We start from the raw sequence: 15,938 nt of genomic DNA, 5'->3' as shown, positions 1-15,938 counted from the left end.
TATATATATATATATATACACACACACACACACACACACACACACACCTGCCATGTACCCTTATAAATTTTAAAAAAATTAAGTTAAAAAATAAATTTAAAAAATAAATAAAGGAAAGAGAGGGATGCTTTCTTTGCCATTCCCCAAACATTAAAAAAAAAAAGAAAATAATAATAATAATGATTATAATAAAATACCCAGGGATATTTTATATAACGCAGAAAACAGCCTTAACCCATGTTCACAGAGGACCCAGTGATCTCATAGTCTTAGGGTGATGGAGCAGCAGCGTTCAGAAATGTTTAGAGGAGGAGAAGGAGGCTTTGGAAGTGCGCCGTGGGGTGTGCAGTCTGCACCTCACTTTTCCTGCCCTTTGCCTTGAATGTCCATGTTTCTTTTCAGGATGCTGTCGCAGTCTGGAACGGAAGGCAGGTGGCGATCTTCGAACTTTCTGGAGCTGCGATGCGGAGTGCAGGTGGCTTATTTTCACCCCAACAGAGGCACTCCCACTACCTGGCTTTATTTTCTCCCTGCTTAATGAGAAGGGCCACTGTGGTGCAGCTGAGGGCTAGCATAGGGGCTGGGGAGACCCTCGTGCCTGTGCCTGCGTTTCCAGAGCCAGGGCTGCAGCTCGGGCCCGGTATTGTCAGTGCATCCTGGCGCCTGCTGTGTGGGTGTAAACAGCCACAACGCTTTTGTGGGGTTCCTTCCAGGGAGGGGGTGGCTGCCTACCATCTTCTGAAATGTTTCCAGACCATGCACAGCCGTGAGACCTGTGGTGTCTTGACCCAAGGCCAGCCTCTGCCTGAAACTTCAAGGTGGCTCTTCAGAGATGCTTCATTAATCTCAAACACCCTTCTAGATCCCCAAGGTCTGTGCAGCTCTCTGCAGTTAGTTTGGCCATCGTTGCCCAGGCTGCAGTGCAGTGGCATGATCTCATCTTACTGCAACCTCCGCCTCCCGGACTCAAGCAATTCTCCTGCCTCACCTCCCCAGTAGCCGGGATTACAGGCGTGCGCCACCACGCCCGGCTAATTTTTATATTTCAGTAGAGACAGAGTTTCACCATGTTGGCCAGGCTGTTCTCAAACTCCTGACCTCAGGTGATCTGCCCGCCTCAGCCTCCCAAAGTGCTGGGATTACAGGCGTGCGCCACCACGCCCGGCTAATTTTTATATTTCAGTAGAGACAGAGTTTCACCATGTTGGCCAGGCTGTTCTCAAACTCCTGACCTCAGGTGATTTGCCCACCTCAGCCTCCCAAAGTGCTGGGATTACAGGCGTGAGCCACTGTGCCCGGCCTTGGCCATTGTTTTCTTCCTGCTCTCTTAGCACGTCTATGGGAGTTTCCTGGGATGGCTGTAGCAAAGGACCACAAACTTGGTGGCTTCAGACCACAGAGATGTGAGAAATGTATTCTCCCGTGGTTCTGGAGGCCAGAGGTCCCAAATCAGTTTCACTGGGCAGAAGTAACCGCGTCAGCAGAGCCACGCTTCCTCTGCAGTCCCAGGGGAGAACCTGTTTCAGCTTCTGGTGGCTGCCAGCAGTCTTTGTCTTGTGGTCATAAACCTCCCGTCTCTGTCTCTGTGGTCACATTGCCCCTGGTCTGAAATCTGCCTCCCTCCCTCTTACAGGGACACTGGTGACTATATTTAGGGCCCACCTGGATAACCCAGTATAATCTCCGCATCCCAAGACCTTACCATCTTCTGCCATATAAAGTAATATTCACAGGTGCCAGGGAGCAGGACCTGACGTCTTCAGGGAACGTTTCCCAGGCCACTGCAGTGGCCCAGCCACCAGGATGTGCTCCTCAGCTCCTCGCCTTCCACAGTTATCACCTTCACCAACCCTGCCCCTCAGCCACCTGCCCACACAGCAGGCCTCATGTCATGCCATTCCCAGGGCGGTTGCGCCCTCGTTTTTTGAACATCCCCGCCTCTCCAGGCACGTCCTTCACTAGTTTCCGCCTCTCCCTCAGATCTTTTCTCCGCTAACACTTTGTTGCCTAAAGTTCTCTCATAACATTTTTCACACTCTGTCCTGAATTATACTGACACTTCACATCTCCTCTCCTCTGTAGACTCCCTAGGAGCAAGGGTGAACTTCTTCTTTCCTCCAGTAGAACCAACACAGCAGGTGCTGGGATATTTTCTGTTTTGTGTATATTATCATCTCCCTAACAAGATTTTTTTTGAGACAGGAGTCTTCCTCTGTCACCCAGGCTGGAGTGCAGTGGTGTGATGGTGGCTCACTGCAGCCTCTGCCTTCTGGGCTCAAGCAATTCTGATGCCTCAGCCTCCCAAGTAGGTGGGATTACAGGCATGCACCACAACATCTGGCCAATTTTTATATTTTTAGTAGAGACAGCATTTCACAAGGTTGGCCAGGCTGGTCTCAAACTCCTGACCTCAAGTGATCCACCTGCTTCAGCCTCCCAAAGTGCTGGGATTACAGGTGTAAGCCACCGCGCCCGGCCTCTAGATTCTTATCTATTATGTTGGTGCAAAAGTAATTGTGGTTAATGGCAAAAATCACTTTTGCACCAACCCTAATAGTTAGGTCCAGGAACCAGGGCTTGTGGCCACCAAAGTTCCACCTAAAATGTGCAAACACTTGATTGAATGGGTGTGTTGTCATAGATGCTGTGCTTCTGGGAGCACGAGCTGCCAGATGGGAGGGGTGCAGGGCAGGGAGCCCAGAGCCCGGTATGGAGTCTCCACGTCAGCCCAGGGCCTGCACGTGCTGCCGCTGCTAGCTGTGGCCATGGCCGTGGACAGTTCCCTGTGCCTCAGAGCCTCATTTTCTTCATCTGCGAGGTGCAGATAGCACACCCCTATGAAGCTGTGGTGAGACCAAGATTAATTGGGGACCATGTGTGGGAATGCTCCTGAAACTCCCGGCAAGTCTGGCGGATGAGGACCTCCTTCCTGATGTTCGTTTTTCATTTTAGGGACCTTCTTATGTGAGACGCCCGTGTTAGCAATGCATGAAGAAAGCGTTTATACGGTGGAGTCAAACCGAGTTCAAGTTCGAACCTGGCAGGTAAGTTGCTGCTCCACGGCAAGAAAACCAGAGCAGAGTTTAAAATCCTTCCTCTCAATGGAGCCGAAGCCTGTTTACTGATTTCACCTAGTTTATGAGTCTGTTCTCACACTGTGTAAAGAACTACCTGAGACGGGTAATTTATACAGAACAGAGGCTATGTTGACTCCCATTCCTGCAGGCTCTACAGGAAGCAGGCCTGGGGGCTCGGGAAGCTTACAGTCGTGGTGGGAGGCCAAGGGGAAGCAGCGCCTCCTACACAGCCGGAGCAGGAGGACGAGAGGGCGAAGGGGGGGCGGCCACACACTGAACAGCAGATCTCGTCAGATCTCTATCACAAAACAGCACTAGGGATGGTGAGAAACCACCCCCCTGATCCAGGTCGCCTCCCCCCAGGCCCCACCTCCAACACAGGAGATAAAATTCATCGTGAGATTTGCATGGGGACACGGAGCCAAACCATATCACCTTGCTGGATTGGATTTCCCGTGTCAGGTGCTTGATGGTAAAAATGGATCCTGGGACAGCTGTTCAATGTATGGCTGTCACTTCAGAAATCGGGAGACAGGGCAAGGGACTTTTGCCTGTGAAAAGATGACTTTGCAGGACTTCAAGTACATGGGGCTATGAAAAGAAAATAAATCCTTGCAGGGCTTAGGGTACACCCCAGCAGCTGGCTGGGTGGCTCCAGTTCAGGACATAATGTCCTTAACCAAGCTGTCCCCTGCATGTGTCTTGTGGGAGGGCCAGGGCGACCTCCAAGAGGTTCCCTTTTTTTTTTTTTTTGAGATGGAGCCTCACTCTGTCTCCCAGGCTGGAGTGCAGTGGCTTGATCTTGGCTCACTGTAACCTCCGCCTCCCAGGTACAAGCGATTCTCCTGCCTCAGACTCCCGAGTAGCTGGGACTACAGGTGTGTGCCACCACACCCGGCTAATTTTGTATTTTTAGTAGAAATGGGGTTTCACCATGTTGGCCAGGCTGATCTCGAACTCATGAGCTCGTGATCCACCCGCCTCGGCCTCCCAAAGTGCTGGGATTACAGGCATGAGCCACCACACCTGGCCAAGAGGTTCCCTTCTGAGTAGAGTCAGGCACCCACTGCCCTGTCTGCATCTCACACACACTAGCTAGAACCTGGGGGCAGACATGGTGTGTTGATTACCTGTGGCTGCCTGAACAAATTACCACAAACCCAGGGGCTTCCGACACAGACATTTATTCTGTCACAGTTCTGGAAGCCAGAAGTCTGCCATGCTGGTGCTGTCCAGACTGATGCCTTCTGGAGGCTCTGAGGGAGAACCTGCCCCTGCCTCTTCCAGCATGAGGTGGCGCTGGCGGGCTTTGCTGTTCCTTGGCTTGTGCACTTGACCTTGAACCACAAAGTCTGAACTGTAGGGGCCACTTAGATGCAGATTTCTTCTGGCTCTGCCACCCCGAGACACCAAGATCAACAACAACTCCTCTGCCTGTTCAGTGTGAAGATGATGAGGATGAAGAGCTGGATAATGACCCACTTCCACTCATAAATAGTAAACATATTTTCCCTTCCTTACTATTTTCTTTTTTTTTTTTTTTTTTTTTTTTTTTTTGGAGACGGAGTCTCAGTGGGCAGGATCTCGGCTCACTGGCAAGCTCCGCCTCCCGGGTTCACGCACATCTCTCCTGCCTCAAGCTCCCGAGTAGCTGGGGACTACAGGCGCTCCGCCACCAACACCCGGCTATTTTCTTGTATTTTTTAGTAGAGACGGGGTTTCACTTGTTAGCCAGGAGGGTCTCGATCTCCTGACCTCGCTTGATCACCGTCTCGGCCCTCCAAGTGCTGGGATTACAGGACTTGAGCCACCGCGCCCGGCCCTTACTATTTTCATTAATAAGATTTTCCTTTCTCTAGGTGACTTATTGTGAGAAACAGTATTAATACATAGAACATATACTATGTGTTAACTGCTTAACATTGTGCTAAGTCTCTGTCAACAGCAGGCTGTTAGGTAGTTATGTTTTGGGGAAAAGTTTAAAAGTTATACTAAGGGCCGAGTGCAGTGATCACATCTGTAATCTGAGCACTTTGGGGAGGCCAAGGTTGGAGGATCCACTTTGAACCCAGGGATTGAGACCAGCCTGGGCCACATGAAACATTCTTAAAGAACAACAAAAAATATTTGCCGGGTGGTGGTTGGTGCACACCTGTGTGCAGCTACTCAGGAGACTGAGGCAGGAGGGTGGCTGAGCCTGAGGCAGTCAAGGCTTCGGGTGAGCTATGATTGCACCTTACTCCAGCCTGGGCAATGGAGCAAGACCTTGTCTCAAAAAAAAAAAAGTGTCATGAGGTTTTCGCGGGCAAGGTGGTGGCCCCTCACAGCCCTGCATTGTGAAGGGACCCTCTGTGAACGCACTCGCTCCAGGCTTGCCCTGTGCTCACGGTGCTGATTCCCCATGTCTGTGTCTTCTCTTCTGTGTCTTATTTTTTCTTATGGTACTTGTCACTGGATTTAGCTCTCATCCTGAACCAGAATGATCTCATCTCAACGATCCTTAACTGCAAATACCCCATTTTCCAAATAAAGTTCATATTCACACATTCAAATAGACATATCTTTTTTTTTTTTTGAGACAAAATCTTGCTCTATCACCAGGCTGGAGTGCAGTGGCGTGATCTTGGCTCACTGCAACCTACGACCTCCAGGGTTCAAGCAATTCTTTTGCCTCAGCTCCCAAGTAGCTGGGAATTACAGGCACCCGCCACCATGCCAGCTAATTTTTTTTTTTTTTTTGAGGCGAGTCTCGCTCTGTCGCCGGAACTGGAGTTGCATTGGCCGTGATCTCAGCTCACGCAAGCTCCGCCTCCCGGGGTTTACGCCATTCTCCTGCTCAGCCTCCCGAGTACTTGGGACTACAGGCGCCCGCCACTTGCCGGCTAGTTTTTGTATTTTAGTAGAGACGGGGTTTCACCGTGTTAGCCAGGATGGTCTCGATCTCCTGACCTCGTCAATCGCCCGTCTCGGCCTCCAAAGTGCTGGGGATTACAGGTTGAGCCACCGCGCCGCCTCCCAGCTAATTTTTTGTATTTCTTTTAGTAGAGATGGGGTTTCACCATATTGGCCAGGCTGGTCTTGAACTCCTGACCTCATGATCTGCCCGTCTTTGCTTCACAAAGTGCTGGGATTACAGGCATGAGCCACCGCGCCCGGCCATAACTTTTTTTTTTTTAAGGGACAGGATCTCACTGTTGCCCAGGCCGGACTTGAACTCCTGGCTCAAGTGATCCTTCTGCCTCAGCCCTGCAAGCATCTGGGACTACAGGTCTGAGTGGACAAATCTTTGGGAAGGGCACCGTTCAGCGCACTGTGTGCAGCAAGGTTCTGTGGCCAGGTTGAGGACTTTTGTCACAAGCCTGATTTTAGCTACCTTTGTGATTTTTATCCATCTCCAGGTTCCTTCTTGGGACCCAGCGTCTGATTGCCTGGGGCGGCCACATTCCTGTCCTTGTACCTCACGTGGTGCTCATGTGCTCCCATCATGGATTGTCAATTCTCATTGGCATCCGGACGGGAGACAAGTCAGCAATAAGTGCCAAGGAGAAGACGGAAGCGGGTGGGCCCCTCTGTGGGGGACTTCTGTCTGAATCAGGTGGAGGGAAGATGTGGGAGAAGCCACATGGCTGTGGTGTCAGCTGGGAGAGAAGTACGGGCAGAGGGAGCTGCCGACACCACATGTTTTCCTGCAGCCTGTTGGGTCCGAGGGGAGGCAGTAAAGCTGGAAGGGAGTAGTCGAGAGCCTTCTGGGCATCCCAAGCCCAGAGCAAGCACACCTTTGTCACTGCCATCCCTGCCCACCCCTCCATCTTTTTACCTATGCCCCTCTGACTCCTCCTGTTGCATGTGGGCATCTGTTGTGGATGTAAAGGGAGGTAGAGCAAGGCTTTTTTTTTTTTTTTAAGTTGGAGTTTTGCTCTTTTTGCCCAGGCTGGAGTGCAATGGCACGATCTCAGCTCACTGCAGCCTCTGCCTCTGGGGCTCATGCAATTCTCCTGCCTCAACCTCCCTAGTAGCTGGGATTGCAGGCGCCCGCCACCATGCCCGGCTAGTTTTTTGTATTTTTGATAGAGACGGGGTTTCACCATGTTGGTCAGCCTAGTCTTGAACTCCTGACCTCAGGTGATCCACCCCCCTCAGCCTCCCAAAGTGCTGGGATTACAGGCCTGAGCCACCACACCTGGCAAGGCTGTGTTCTTAAGGACAGATGAGAGGCAGCTGCAAAGACGACCCTTGAACAAGGCAGGGGTGGGGGCGGTAACCACCTGAGCAGCTGAAAATCCACATGTAACTGTTGACTCCCCCAGAACTTCAGTACTCGCAGGCTGCCATTGACTGGAAGCCTTACCAATAACATGAAGAGTCGACTAACACCTATTTCATATGTTCTATGTATTACATACTATATTCTACAGTAAAGTAACCTGGAGGAAAGAAAATGTTACTAAGAAATCATGAGGAAGAGAAATACATTCACAGTACTGTACTGTGTTTATCAATACCCTAAGTCTACAGGATGAATCATCTTTCTAAAATGGTGGCATCCACAGGTGGCGTCCACATCTGCAGACCTGAATCTATTGTCCGTATCAAGCAATTCTACATTCTCTTGTAATGTCACGGCTTTCCCTTGCTTCTTGGGAGCACTTCCAGCATCACTGGTGGCATTTCACATGGGTCTCCCTAGGGTTAATCAGTGTTTACAGTATTGCAGTAAACACATGAAAAATCCTCTAGAACTGTGAGAGGTCACTCTTTACTGTGATGTGCATTTTACTGGAAAGAGGAGATGCCCACTCAGAGGTGATTAGCACTGCACAGCATTTTAAGGGGATCCTCGCAACACTCGAGTGAAATTCAGCACAGTGGGAACAGGAGGCGGCTGTGAAATGACTAGAGTAGCACAATGTGCGCCACAGTTCCCTGCGTGTGGTTATGATTGCTATGGTTGCATACCGCATCTTTCTGTTGGTTTACACTTCACACAGCTGCACAGGGTGCCAACTCTGGAATTGTGTGCAGATTTGTGTATACTTTATGGACGTGACTGATAAAAGACTAGTATCTACCTATATTTTATGCATTCATGACGTATCTGTTAATTTTTTTTTTCTTTCTAGGCTACATGGTTTATCTGAGTTTTCTCAAATTGTTACAAATCTCAAAAAAAATGTTAAATATCTTTTTTTTGTTGTTTGAGATGCAGTCTCACTCTGTTGCCCAGGCTGGAGTCCAGTGGCGCGATCTCGGCTCACTGCAAGCTCCGCCTCCCGGCTTCACGCCATTCTCCTGCCTCAGCCTCCCGAGTAGCTGGGACTATAGGTGCCCGCCACCACACCTGTTAATTTTTTGTATTTTGTTAGTAGAGATAGGGTTTCACCGTGTTAGGCAGGATGGTCTCGATCTCCTGACCTCATGATCCACCCGCCTTGGCCTCCCAAAGTGCTGGGATTACAGGTGTGAGCCACAGTACCCGGCCCTTTTTTTATTATTATTTATTTTAAGACAGAGTCTCACTGTGTTGCGTGGACCGGAGTGCAGTGGCATGATCTTGGCTCACTGCAACCTCCACCGCCCAGGTTCCAGCAGTTCTCCTGTCTCAGCCTCCCGAGTAGCTGAGATTACAGTCGTGTACCACCATACCTCGCCAATTTTTGTATTTTTAGTCAAGATGGGGTTTCACCATATTGGTCAGACTGGTCTCAAACTCCTGACCTCGGGTGATCCACCCGCCTCGGCCTCCCAAAGTGCTGGGATTACAGGCGTGAGCCACCACGCCTGGCCTTTAAATATCTTTATTGAAAAAAAAAAAAGTGCATGGAAGTGGACCGTTGAAAATCAGACCTGTGTTATTCAAGACCTGTGTTTGCCAAGAAAAGACCTCCAGATGTGGGGCTGTGCGGGCGCCAGTGGCCTGCGGTGAAAGGGCCAGTGGCATGATGGGAAAGGGTAAATGGCCTGCTGGGAGAAAGCCAGTGAGAGGGCCAGTGGCATGATGGGAAAAGGGTGAATGGCCTGCTGGGAGAGGCCAGTGGCATGATGGGAAATAACAGTGGGCCCACTGAGAAGTCCTATAACGGGGCCCACTGAGAGTTGGGAAGATGCCTAACGACGGCTGCCATGGAGTTGGGTCCTTTTATTCCTCTGTTAATTTTTTCTTTTCTTTCCTTTTCGTTTCTTTTCAAAAATAGGGTCTCACTTTGTTGCCCAGGCTGCATTGCAGTGACAATCATAGCTCACTGCAATCTTGACCTCCTGGGCTCAAGCGATCCTCCCACCTCAGCCTCCTGAGCATGGGACCACAGGTGTGCGCCACCATGCCTGGCTAATTTTTTTATTTTCATTTTTATTTATTTTTTTACAGATAAGATCTCATCCTGTCGCCCAAGCTAGAGTGCAGTGGTGCCATCATAGCTCGCTTGCAGCCTCACACCCCTAGGCTCAATTCATCCTCCTGCCTCAACCTCCCAAGTAGCTGGGACCACAGGTGCCAATCACTATGCCTGGCTAATTTTGTTATTGTTATTATTATTATATTTTTGTAGACATGGGGTCTCACTATGTTGCCCAGGCTGTCCTTGAACTGAGCTCAAGTGACCCTCCTACGTCAGCCTCCTGAAGTGTTGGGATTACAGGTGTGAACCATCATGCATGGCCATTAATGTATTAAGTTACAAAAGGAGTATGTGTTAGTTGTAACTAGTAAGGTGGTGCTGGCGTGAGTAAGGGTGGGTTAGTGATCCCTCACGACCCTTGTTGGACACCCAGCATGTCCTTCCAGGACACTATCCCTCCTCAGGACGTAGATGCATGGCTGCTGTTAGTGTTGGTGTCAGGGATGCAGTGACTGCAGGCACTTAGGAACTTCCAGTCCTTAAAAGGACAGCTTCCTAGGCCAGAACTTCAGGGCTCCAGCCCTGTGTGTGTTTCAGGGAGTCACGTCTGCCCCACAGAGGACCTGAGGGGCCTCCCATGCAAAGGTCAAGTGCCATGGAAGGGGGTGGTATGTGGGACCAGTGGTGGTGGGAGGTGGGAAGGGAGGCAGGAGGGCTGGTCACCTGGACCCTCACCCTGAAGGCAGGTGAGGTTGAAGCCAGGAGTGATAGGGTACATTTTGTTGACCAAAAAGAAAGAGGCTGAAGCACAAAATGTGATTTAAACAGTCTACTTCGCCGGGCACGGTGGCTCATGACGGTAATCCCAGCACTTTGTGATTTAAACAGTCTACTTGCCCGGGCATGGTGACTCATGACGGTAATCCCAGCACTTTGGGAGGCCCAGGTGGGAGGATTGCTTGAGCCCAGGAGTTCCAGACCAGCCTGGGCAACATAGTGAGACCTCGTCTCTACAAAAAAATACAAAAATATTAGCCAGGCATGGTGGCAAACCTATGGTCCCAGCTACTTCAGAGGCTTAGGTGGGATAATTACCTGAGCCTGGGGAGGTTGAGGTTGTAGTGAGCTGTGATTGTACGACTACACTCCAGCCTGGGCAACAGAGTGAGACCCTGTCTCAAAAATAAGTAAGTAAGTAAGTAGTCTACCTGAGCCAGGATACAGGCAGCTGCCCAGAAAACTCAGCCCCGAGGAACACTGGGTCTGGACTCCAAGTCACCTTTGTTCCAGGCAGGTTTTTAAAGGCCAAGAAGAGGGAGCGGGCTCAGGCTGATGTCAGGTTGTTGGTTGGGAATCCTCTTTGGTTGATAGAAATACCATTGATTGGTAGCAGTGGACTGAGCACTGGTGTGTGTGTTGTCTGCGGCAGCCTGTTAGGTTAGTTCTCAGCTACCTGTGGTGGCAGCAGGCAGTTTCCAGAGATGAACACAGCTCAGGGGGAGAGCAGGGCATGGCTGCTGCCTCATTTGAGGTCTCTGGGGGCCTGATCCCTGAAAAGGACTTACCTTCCTCTGATAACAGTTCTTTCATTTCCCCAATTTTGACTTATTTTCTTGACTTTGCATCATTTTCTCGCTAGAAAGTAACCTCTGTGCCAGCGTAGTGGGGAGCCGAGGTTAAGGGTGGAGAAGAGTGAGGCTGTGGGAGACACTGCAGGAGAGCAGCTCGGCCTGGCCCCAGGCAGTAGCCAGCAGCAGAGCTGGAGTGGAGCGGCACCATGGGTGTTATGAGGGGATGACCAGTTGCATGGTGGGTGGCTACAGAGAGTGGAGAACTGAGGATGTTCTGACTTTTCTAACCTGGGAGATTGGTTTTGTCGTGGCACCTTTAAGACAGGAACTCCAGAGGCAGAGCCAGAATAGGGGGCAGGGCAGGATGCCAGTTCCAGGTGCCTTGGAGAGCCCTTGGGGTATCCAAGAGACAGTTGGAAATACAAGCTCTGGAGGTCAGAAGCTGGGTCAGTGCCCTGAAGCCAGTACTTTGGGAGTTGGGAACTTATTGACATAGAGATGTTAGCTGAAGAATGTAAAAGAGGTGAGCTCAGATCTGAACCCAGGGCCCAGCAGGTAAGGGACGGGCAGGAAGTAAGCTCACCGAGGAGCCTCCAGTGCCCTGTGTCATCGTTAATAGCGTCAGCCCTGGCCCCATCAGCTAGTCCACTCCCCCTGCTCTCTCTTTTTTTTTTTTTGAGATGGAGTTTCGCTCCTGTGGCCCAGGCTGGAGTGCAATGGCGTGATCTCTGCTCACAGCAACCTATGCCTCCCAGGTTCTAGTGATTCTCCTGCCTCAGCCTCCCAAGTAGCTGAGATTACAGGCATGCGCTACCATGCCCAGCTAATTTTGTATTTTTAGTAGAGATGGAGTTTCTCCATGTTGGTCAGGCTGGTCTCAAACTCCTGACCTCAGGTGATCCGCCCACCTCGGCCTCCCAAAGTGCTGGGATTACAGGCGTAAGCCACCATGCCCCGCCTCCCTGCTCTCTTTTTTATCCTGTGTTCAAGCAGCCACTTGCTCATTCCATAAGCATTTATTAGGCTCCCACTGGATACATCAAAATGAAGTGAGCTTCCTCAGCGTGGAATATTCCCTCCCTGACTCCAGCCATCCATCCCTCACCCTCAGTTTCCTAAACACACTGTGCAGGCTCCTGCCCCTTTGCTGGCTTTTGGAGTCTGTGTTGAGAGTTCCGTGCCCACTAAGTTCTCCTGCAGCTCTGCCCACCTTCCAGCCTGCCTTGCCACTCAGACTCTGTGCAGCTCCCATGCACTAGATCTGTGCCTTCTCTGCTGCCTGTCTTGGCCCCAGGATGCATTCAGCCATTCGCATCTGACTCGCTGCCCCCATGTGGAGCACCCCAGGGATGTGCCACTCACTTGTGATGCTCTGCCCCAAACCCACTGCTGGGCAGGGTGTAGGCATTCACTGGGCATTGGCTGAATTGAGCTAAGAGCTTCACTTTAAAACTCAGAGGACTAAGGTTTATTCCCTAAAAGACGTACCACAAAGCATGAGGTCTGCTCCAGCATGACTGTGGGGCGACTGTGGGGCATATGCTGTCTTTTTTTTTTTTTTTTTGAGATGGAGTCTGGCTCTGTCACCCAGGCTGGAGTGCAGTGGTGCAATCTCTGCTCACTGCAAGCTCCATCTCCCGGGTTCACGCCATTCTCCTGCCTCAGCCTCCCAAGTAGCTGGGACTATAGGCACACACCACCACACCCGGCTAATTTTTTGTATTTTTAGTAGAGACGGGGTTTCACCGTGTTAGCCCGGATGGTCTCGATCTCCTGACCTCATGATGCTGAGATTACAGGTTTGAGCCACCACACCTGGCCTGTGTGGTGTGCTTTCTAACATGCCGACTGTGGGGCGTGCTTTCTAATATGCTGGAAAGGCCAAGGTGATTCTTTGAAAATATAAATGATACGAAATCACTTCCCAGCTCAAAACCCTGCAGTCTTCCAGTTTCACTTAGAATGAAATCTCACTCTTCCCCTCAGCCTGCAGGAACACCCCTGTGGCCTCTGCCCACCTGGTTGACTTCTTAAACATTTTACTGAAATATCCACACACACAGAAAGAGTGGGTGTGTCGTGCCTAAGTGTACAGTGCAGGGGCTTTTCCCGGGCGGGACGTTCCCAGGATGTAACTAGCATCCTTCCTCTCATCTACCTCCTCACCCCAGGGTAACCACTCACATGGCACAACATAAGAAGTATTCCTGGGGCTTTCACATGACGCCTCCACAGACAGGGCCCTGCGGAACTCCCCAGTGGATGGTATTCGCCCTCTCTCCATGCCTGGCACTTTCCTAAGATCCCGTTCTTTACCTACATGGCACTCACTCAAGTGAGATTACATGTATATTTATTTGTCAACTCTCTGCTGTCTGTTTTCCCCTCTAGACTGTAGGCGCCAGAGCTCTCCTGAGGACAGGGCCCCGTCCTTCCCCTGCAGCACTACAATCTAGCAGACTGCTGCGCATACTCTGAGCCATCAGTAAACACTGAGTGAGTGCGTGAGTGGAGTGTACAGGTTATCTGTGAACAATGTTCAGTAACAAACATGAAATACATCCATTTCTTGTTCCTTTCTTTTCCTCAGGGGACTGTCAAACAACTCCTCCTTTTCTCGGAGACTGAGGGGAACCCATGCTTCTTGGACGTCTGTGGGAATTTCCTGGTTGTAGGGACAGACTTGGCTCACTTTAAAAGCTTTGATCTTTCCCGAAGGTAAACTTTTTTTTCATGTAGAAGTGGGAACATGTTTTTAATCAGTCAGGAGACAGTGTGATGGGTAGAAAGTGAGTTAGAAGCCAAAAGACTCCGTAGGTGCCCATTTCAACACCGACATGCCACTCGTGCTCTGGAATGCCTCATGTTGGGGCTCAGTTCCTAGCCTTTGCCTGGTGGTGGAGCCGTGTGGGGGAGGGGAGGCTTGACTATTTGAAGCATGGGGAGTGGTGGGGGTGGGGAAGCTTCTATATGATGAGTACATGACATTGTACATTTGTTGGAAATCATAGCACTTTATGGTGCAAAGTGTGAACCTTAATGTATGCAAATGTTTAAAAAATCATTCAGGCTGGGCAGGGTGGCTCACACCTGTATTCCCAGCACTTAGGGAGGCCAAGGCGAGAAGATTGCTTGAGCCCAGGAATTTGAGACCAACCTGGGCAACATAGTGAAACTCTGTCTCTACAAAAACTTTTAAAAATTAGCTGGGCATGGGGGCACGTACCTGTAGTCCCACCTACTTGTGAGACTGAGGTGGGAGGATTGCTTGAGCCGTGGAGACTGAGGCTGCAGTGAGCCCTGGTTGTGCCACTGCACTCCAGCCTGGACCACAGAGAGACCCTGTCTCAAAAAAAAATCACTTAAAATGTTAGAGGACCCCAGGATGGAACACAGAAGGTAACAAAACAGTCTGACTGTGTTAACAAATGTATGAGGCCGGGCGCGGTGGCTCAAGCCTGTAATCCCAGCACTTTGAGAGGCCGAGATGGGCGGATCACGAGGTCAGGAGATCGAGACCATCCTGGCTAACACAGTGAAACCCCGTCTCTACTAAAATACAAAAAACTAGCCGGGCGAGGTGGTGGGCGCCTGTAGTCCCAGCTACTCGGGAGGCTGAGGCAGGAGAATGGCGTGAACCCGGGAGGCGGAGCTTGCAGTGAGCTGAGATCCGGCCACTGCACTCCAGTTTGGGCAACAGCAAGACTCCATCTCAAAAAAAAAAAAAAAAAACAACAACAAATGTATGAAACAGCTTCACTAAAGGGTATGGGGGAAAAGTGCTGACCTGAGTGACTCTGGGAGTGAGGGAGGCCCTGGCCAGCACTGAGGCCAAAGGAGCTGCCCAGGAGCTCGGCTCTCTAGTTGAGAATCCTGCTCCCCACAGGGGTTGCGATGAGCAGTGCTGATCCTGTAATGCGTGTGCACTGGGATTGGACAGTTGAACAAATGGAGGGTAGATGGCAGGAGCCTGGCATCGCACAGCGGGAGTGGGAGTTACAGATTAGCAAGGGGAGGGACGAGAGTAAGCCCTGGGAGAGTAGGTCAGAGGTAGAGGTGTCAGTATGAACAAATGCCTGGCTTCACGTAGGTAGGGATGACTCCATACACAGAATCGCAGGTCTATGTTGATGCACCCATTGGTACACACATATTTCCTCGCTCTGTCAGCTGAGAGGGCCTAGAAGCAACCACGCTGTCCCAGAAGCCACACCGGGTGCCCAGACCTTGGTTTCTACCACCATCCTCCAATAAAGGAGCTATGGAACCTTGGAGAGATGCTGACTCTAGGACCAGGGCAGGAAATGTATGAAGGAGCTGGCAGCATCTGTGCTGCCTGAAAGTGAAGAAGTGCTAAAAACAAAGCAAACCAAAAAGCTTCATAAAGATGGCAGGGTGGGGGGTCACAGAGACACAGAACCCACCAAAAGAGGTCCTAATAGCCAAAGCTGGAATAATTGGAGCAACAAAATAAATAAAGCAGGCCAGACTCAGTGGCTCATGCCTGTAGTCCCAGCATTTTCTTTCTTTCTTTCTTTCTTTTTTCTGGGGGCCCGTTTCATCCTGCAAGTCCCAGCACATTGGGAGGCTGAGAGAGGTGGGTTGCTTAGGCCCAGGAGTTCAAGACCAGTCTGGGCAGCATGGTGAAACCCATTTTCTAAAAAAAAAAAAAAAAAAAATTAACCAGGCATGGTGGCTTACATCTGTAGTACCAGTTACTTGGGTGGCTGAGGCAGGAGGATCACTTGAGCCCAGGAGGTCAAGGCTGCAGTGAGCCAAGATCACACCACTGCACTACATCCTGGGCGACAGAGTGAGACCCTGTCTCAGAGAGAGAGAGAGAGAGAGAGAGAGAGAGAGAGAGAGACAGAAAAGGAAGGGGAGGGAAGCAGAGGGGAGGGAAAAAGGAAGAAAGGAGAGAAGGAAGGAAAGGAAAGGAAGGGAAGGGGGAGGGA

The 15,938-nt window shown here is 50.7% G+C and overlaps 1 protein-coding gene across 5 annotated transcripts in view; it reads left to right on the top strand.

Moving 5' to 3' along the window:
- Nucleotides 1-15,938, top strand: part of IFT140 (intraflagellar transport 140) — a 113,163-nt gene that overhangs the window by 27,823 nt on the left and 69,402 nt on the right. For all 5 annotated transcript variants that reach the window (XM_017858307.1, XM_017858301.1, XM_017858302.1 and 2 more), the window contains 3 exons: nucleotides 403-475; nucleotides 2,953-3,044; nucleotides 13,574-13,701. In XM_017858307.1, the coding sequence (XP_017713796.1) occupies nucleotides 403-475; nucleotides 2,953-3,044; nucleotides 13,574-13,701 (293 nt within the window). The remainder of the gene's footprint in view (nucleotides 1-402; nucleotides 476-2,952; nucleotides 3,045-13,573; nucleotides 13,702-15,938) is intronic.

This window comes from Rhinopithecus bieti, unplaced genomic scaffold, assembly GCF_001698545.2.
Source record: "Rhinopithecus bieti isolate Rb0 unplaced genomic scaffold, ASM169854v2 scaffold_47707, whole genome shotgun sequence".
Lineage (NCBI taxonomy): Eukaryota > Metazoa > Chordata > Mammalia > Primates > Cercopithecidae > Rhinopithecus > Rhinopithecus bieti.
The sequence above is the reverse complement of the archived record's forward strand: the minus strand, read 5'-3'. Positions and strand labels throughout refer to the sequence as shown.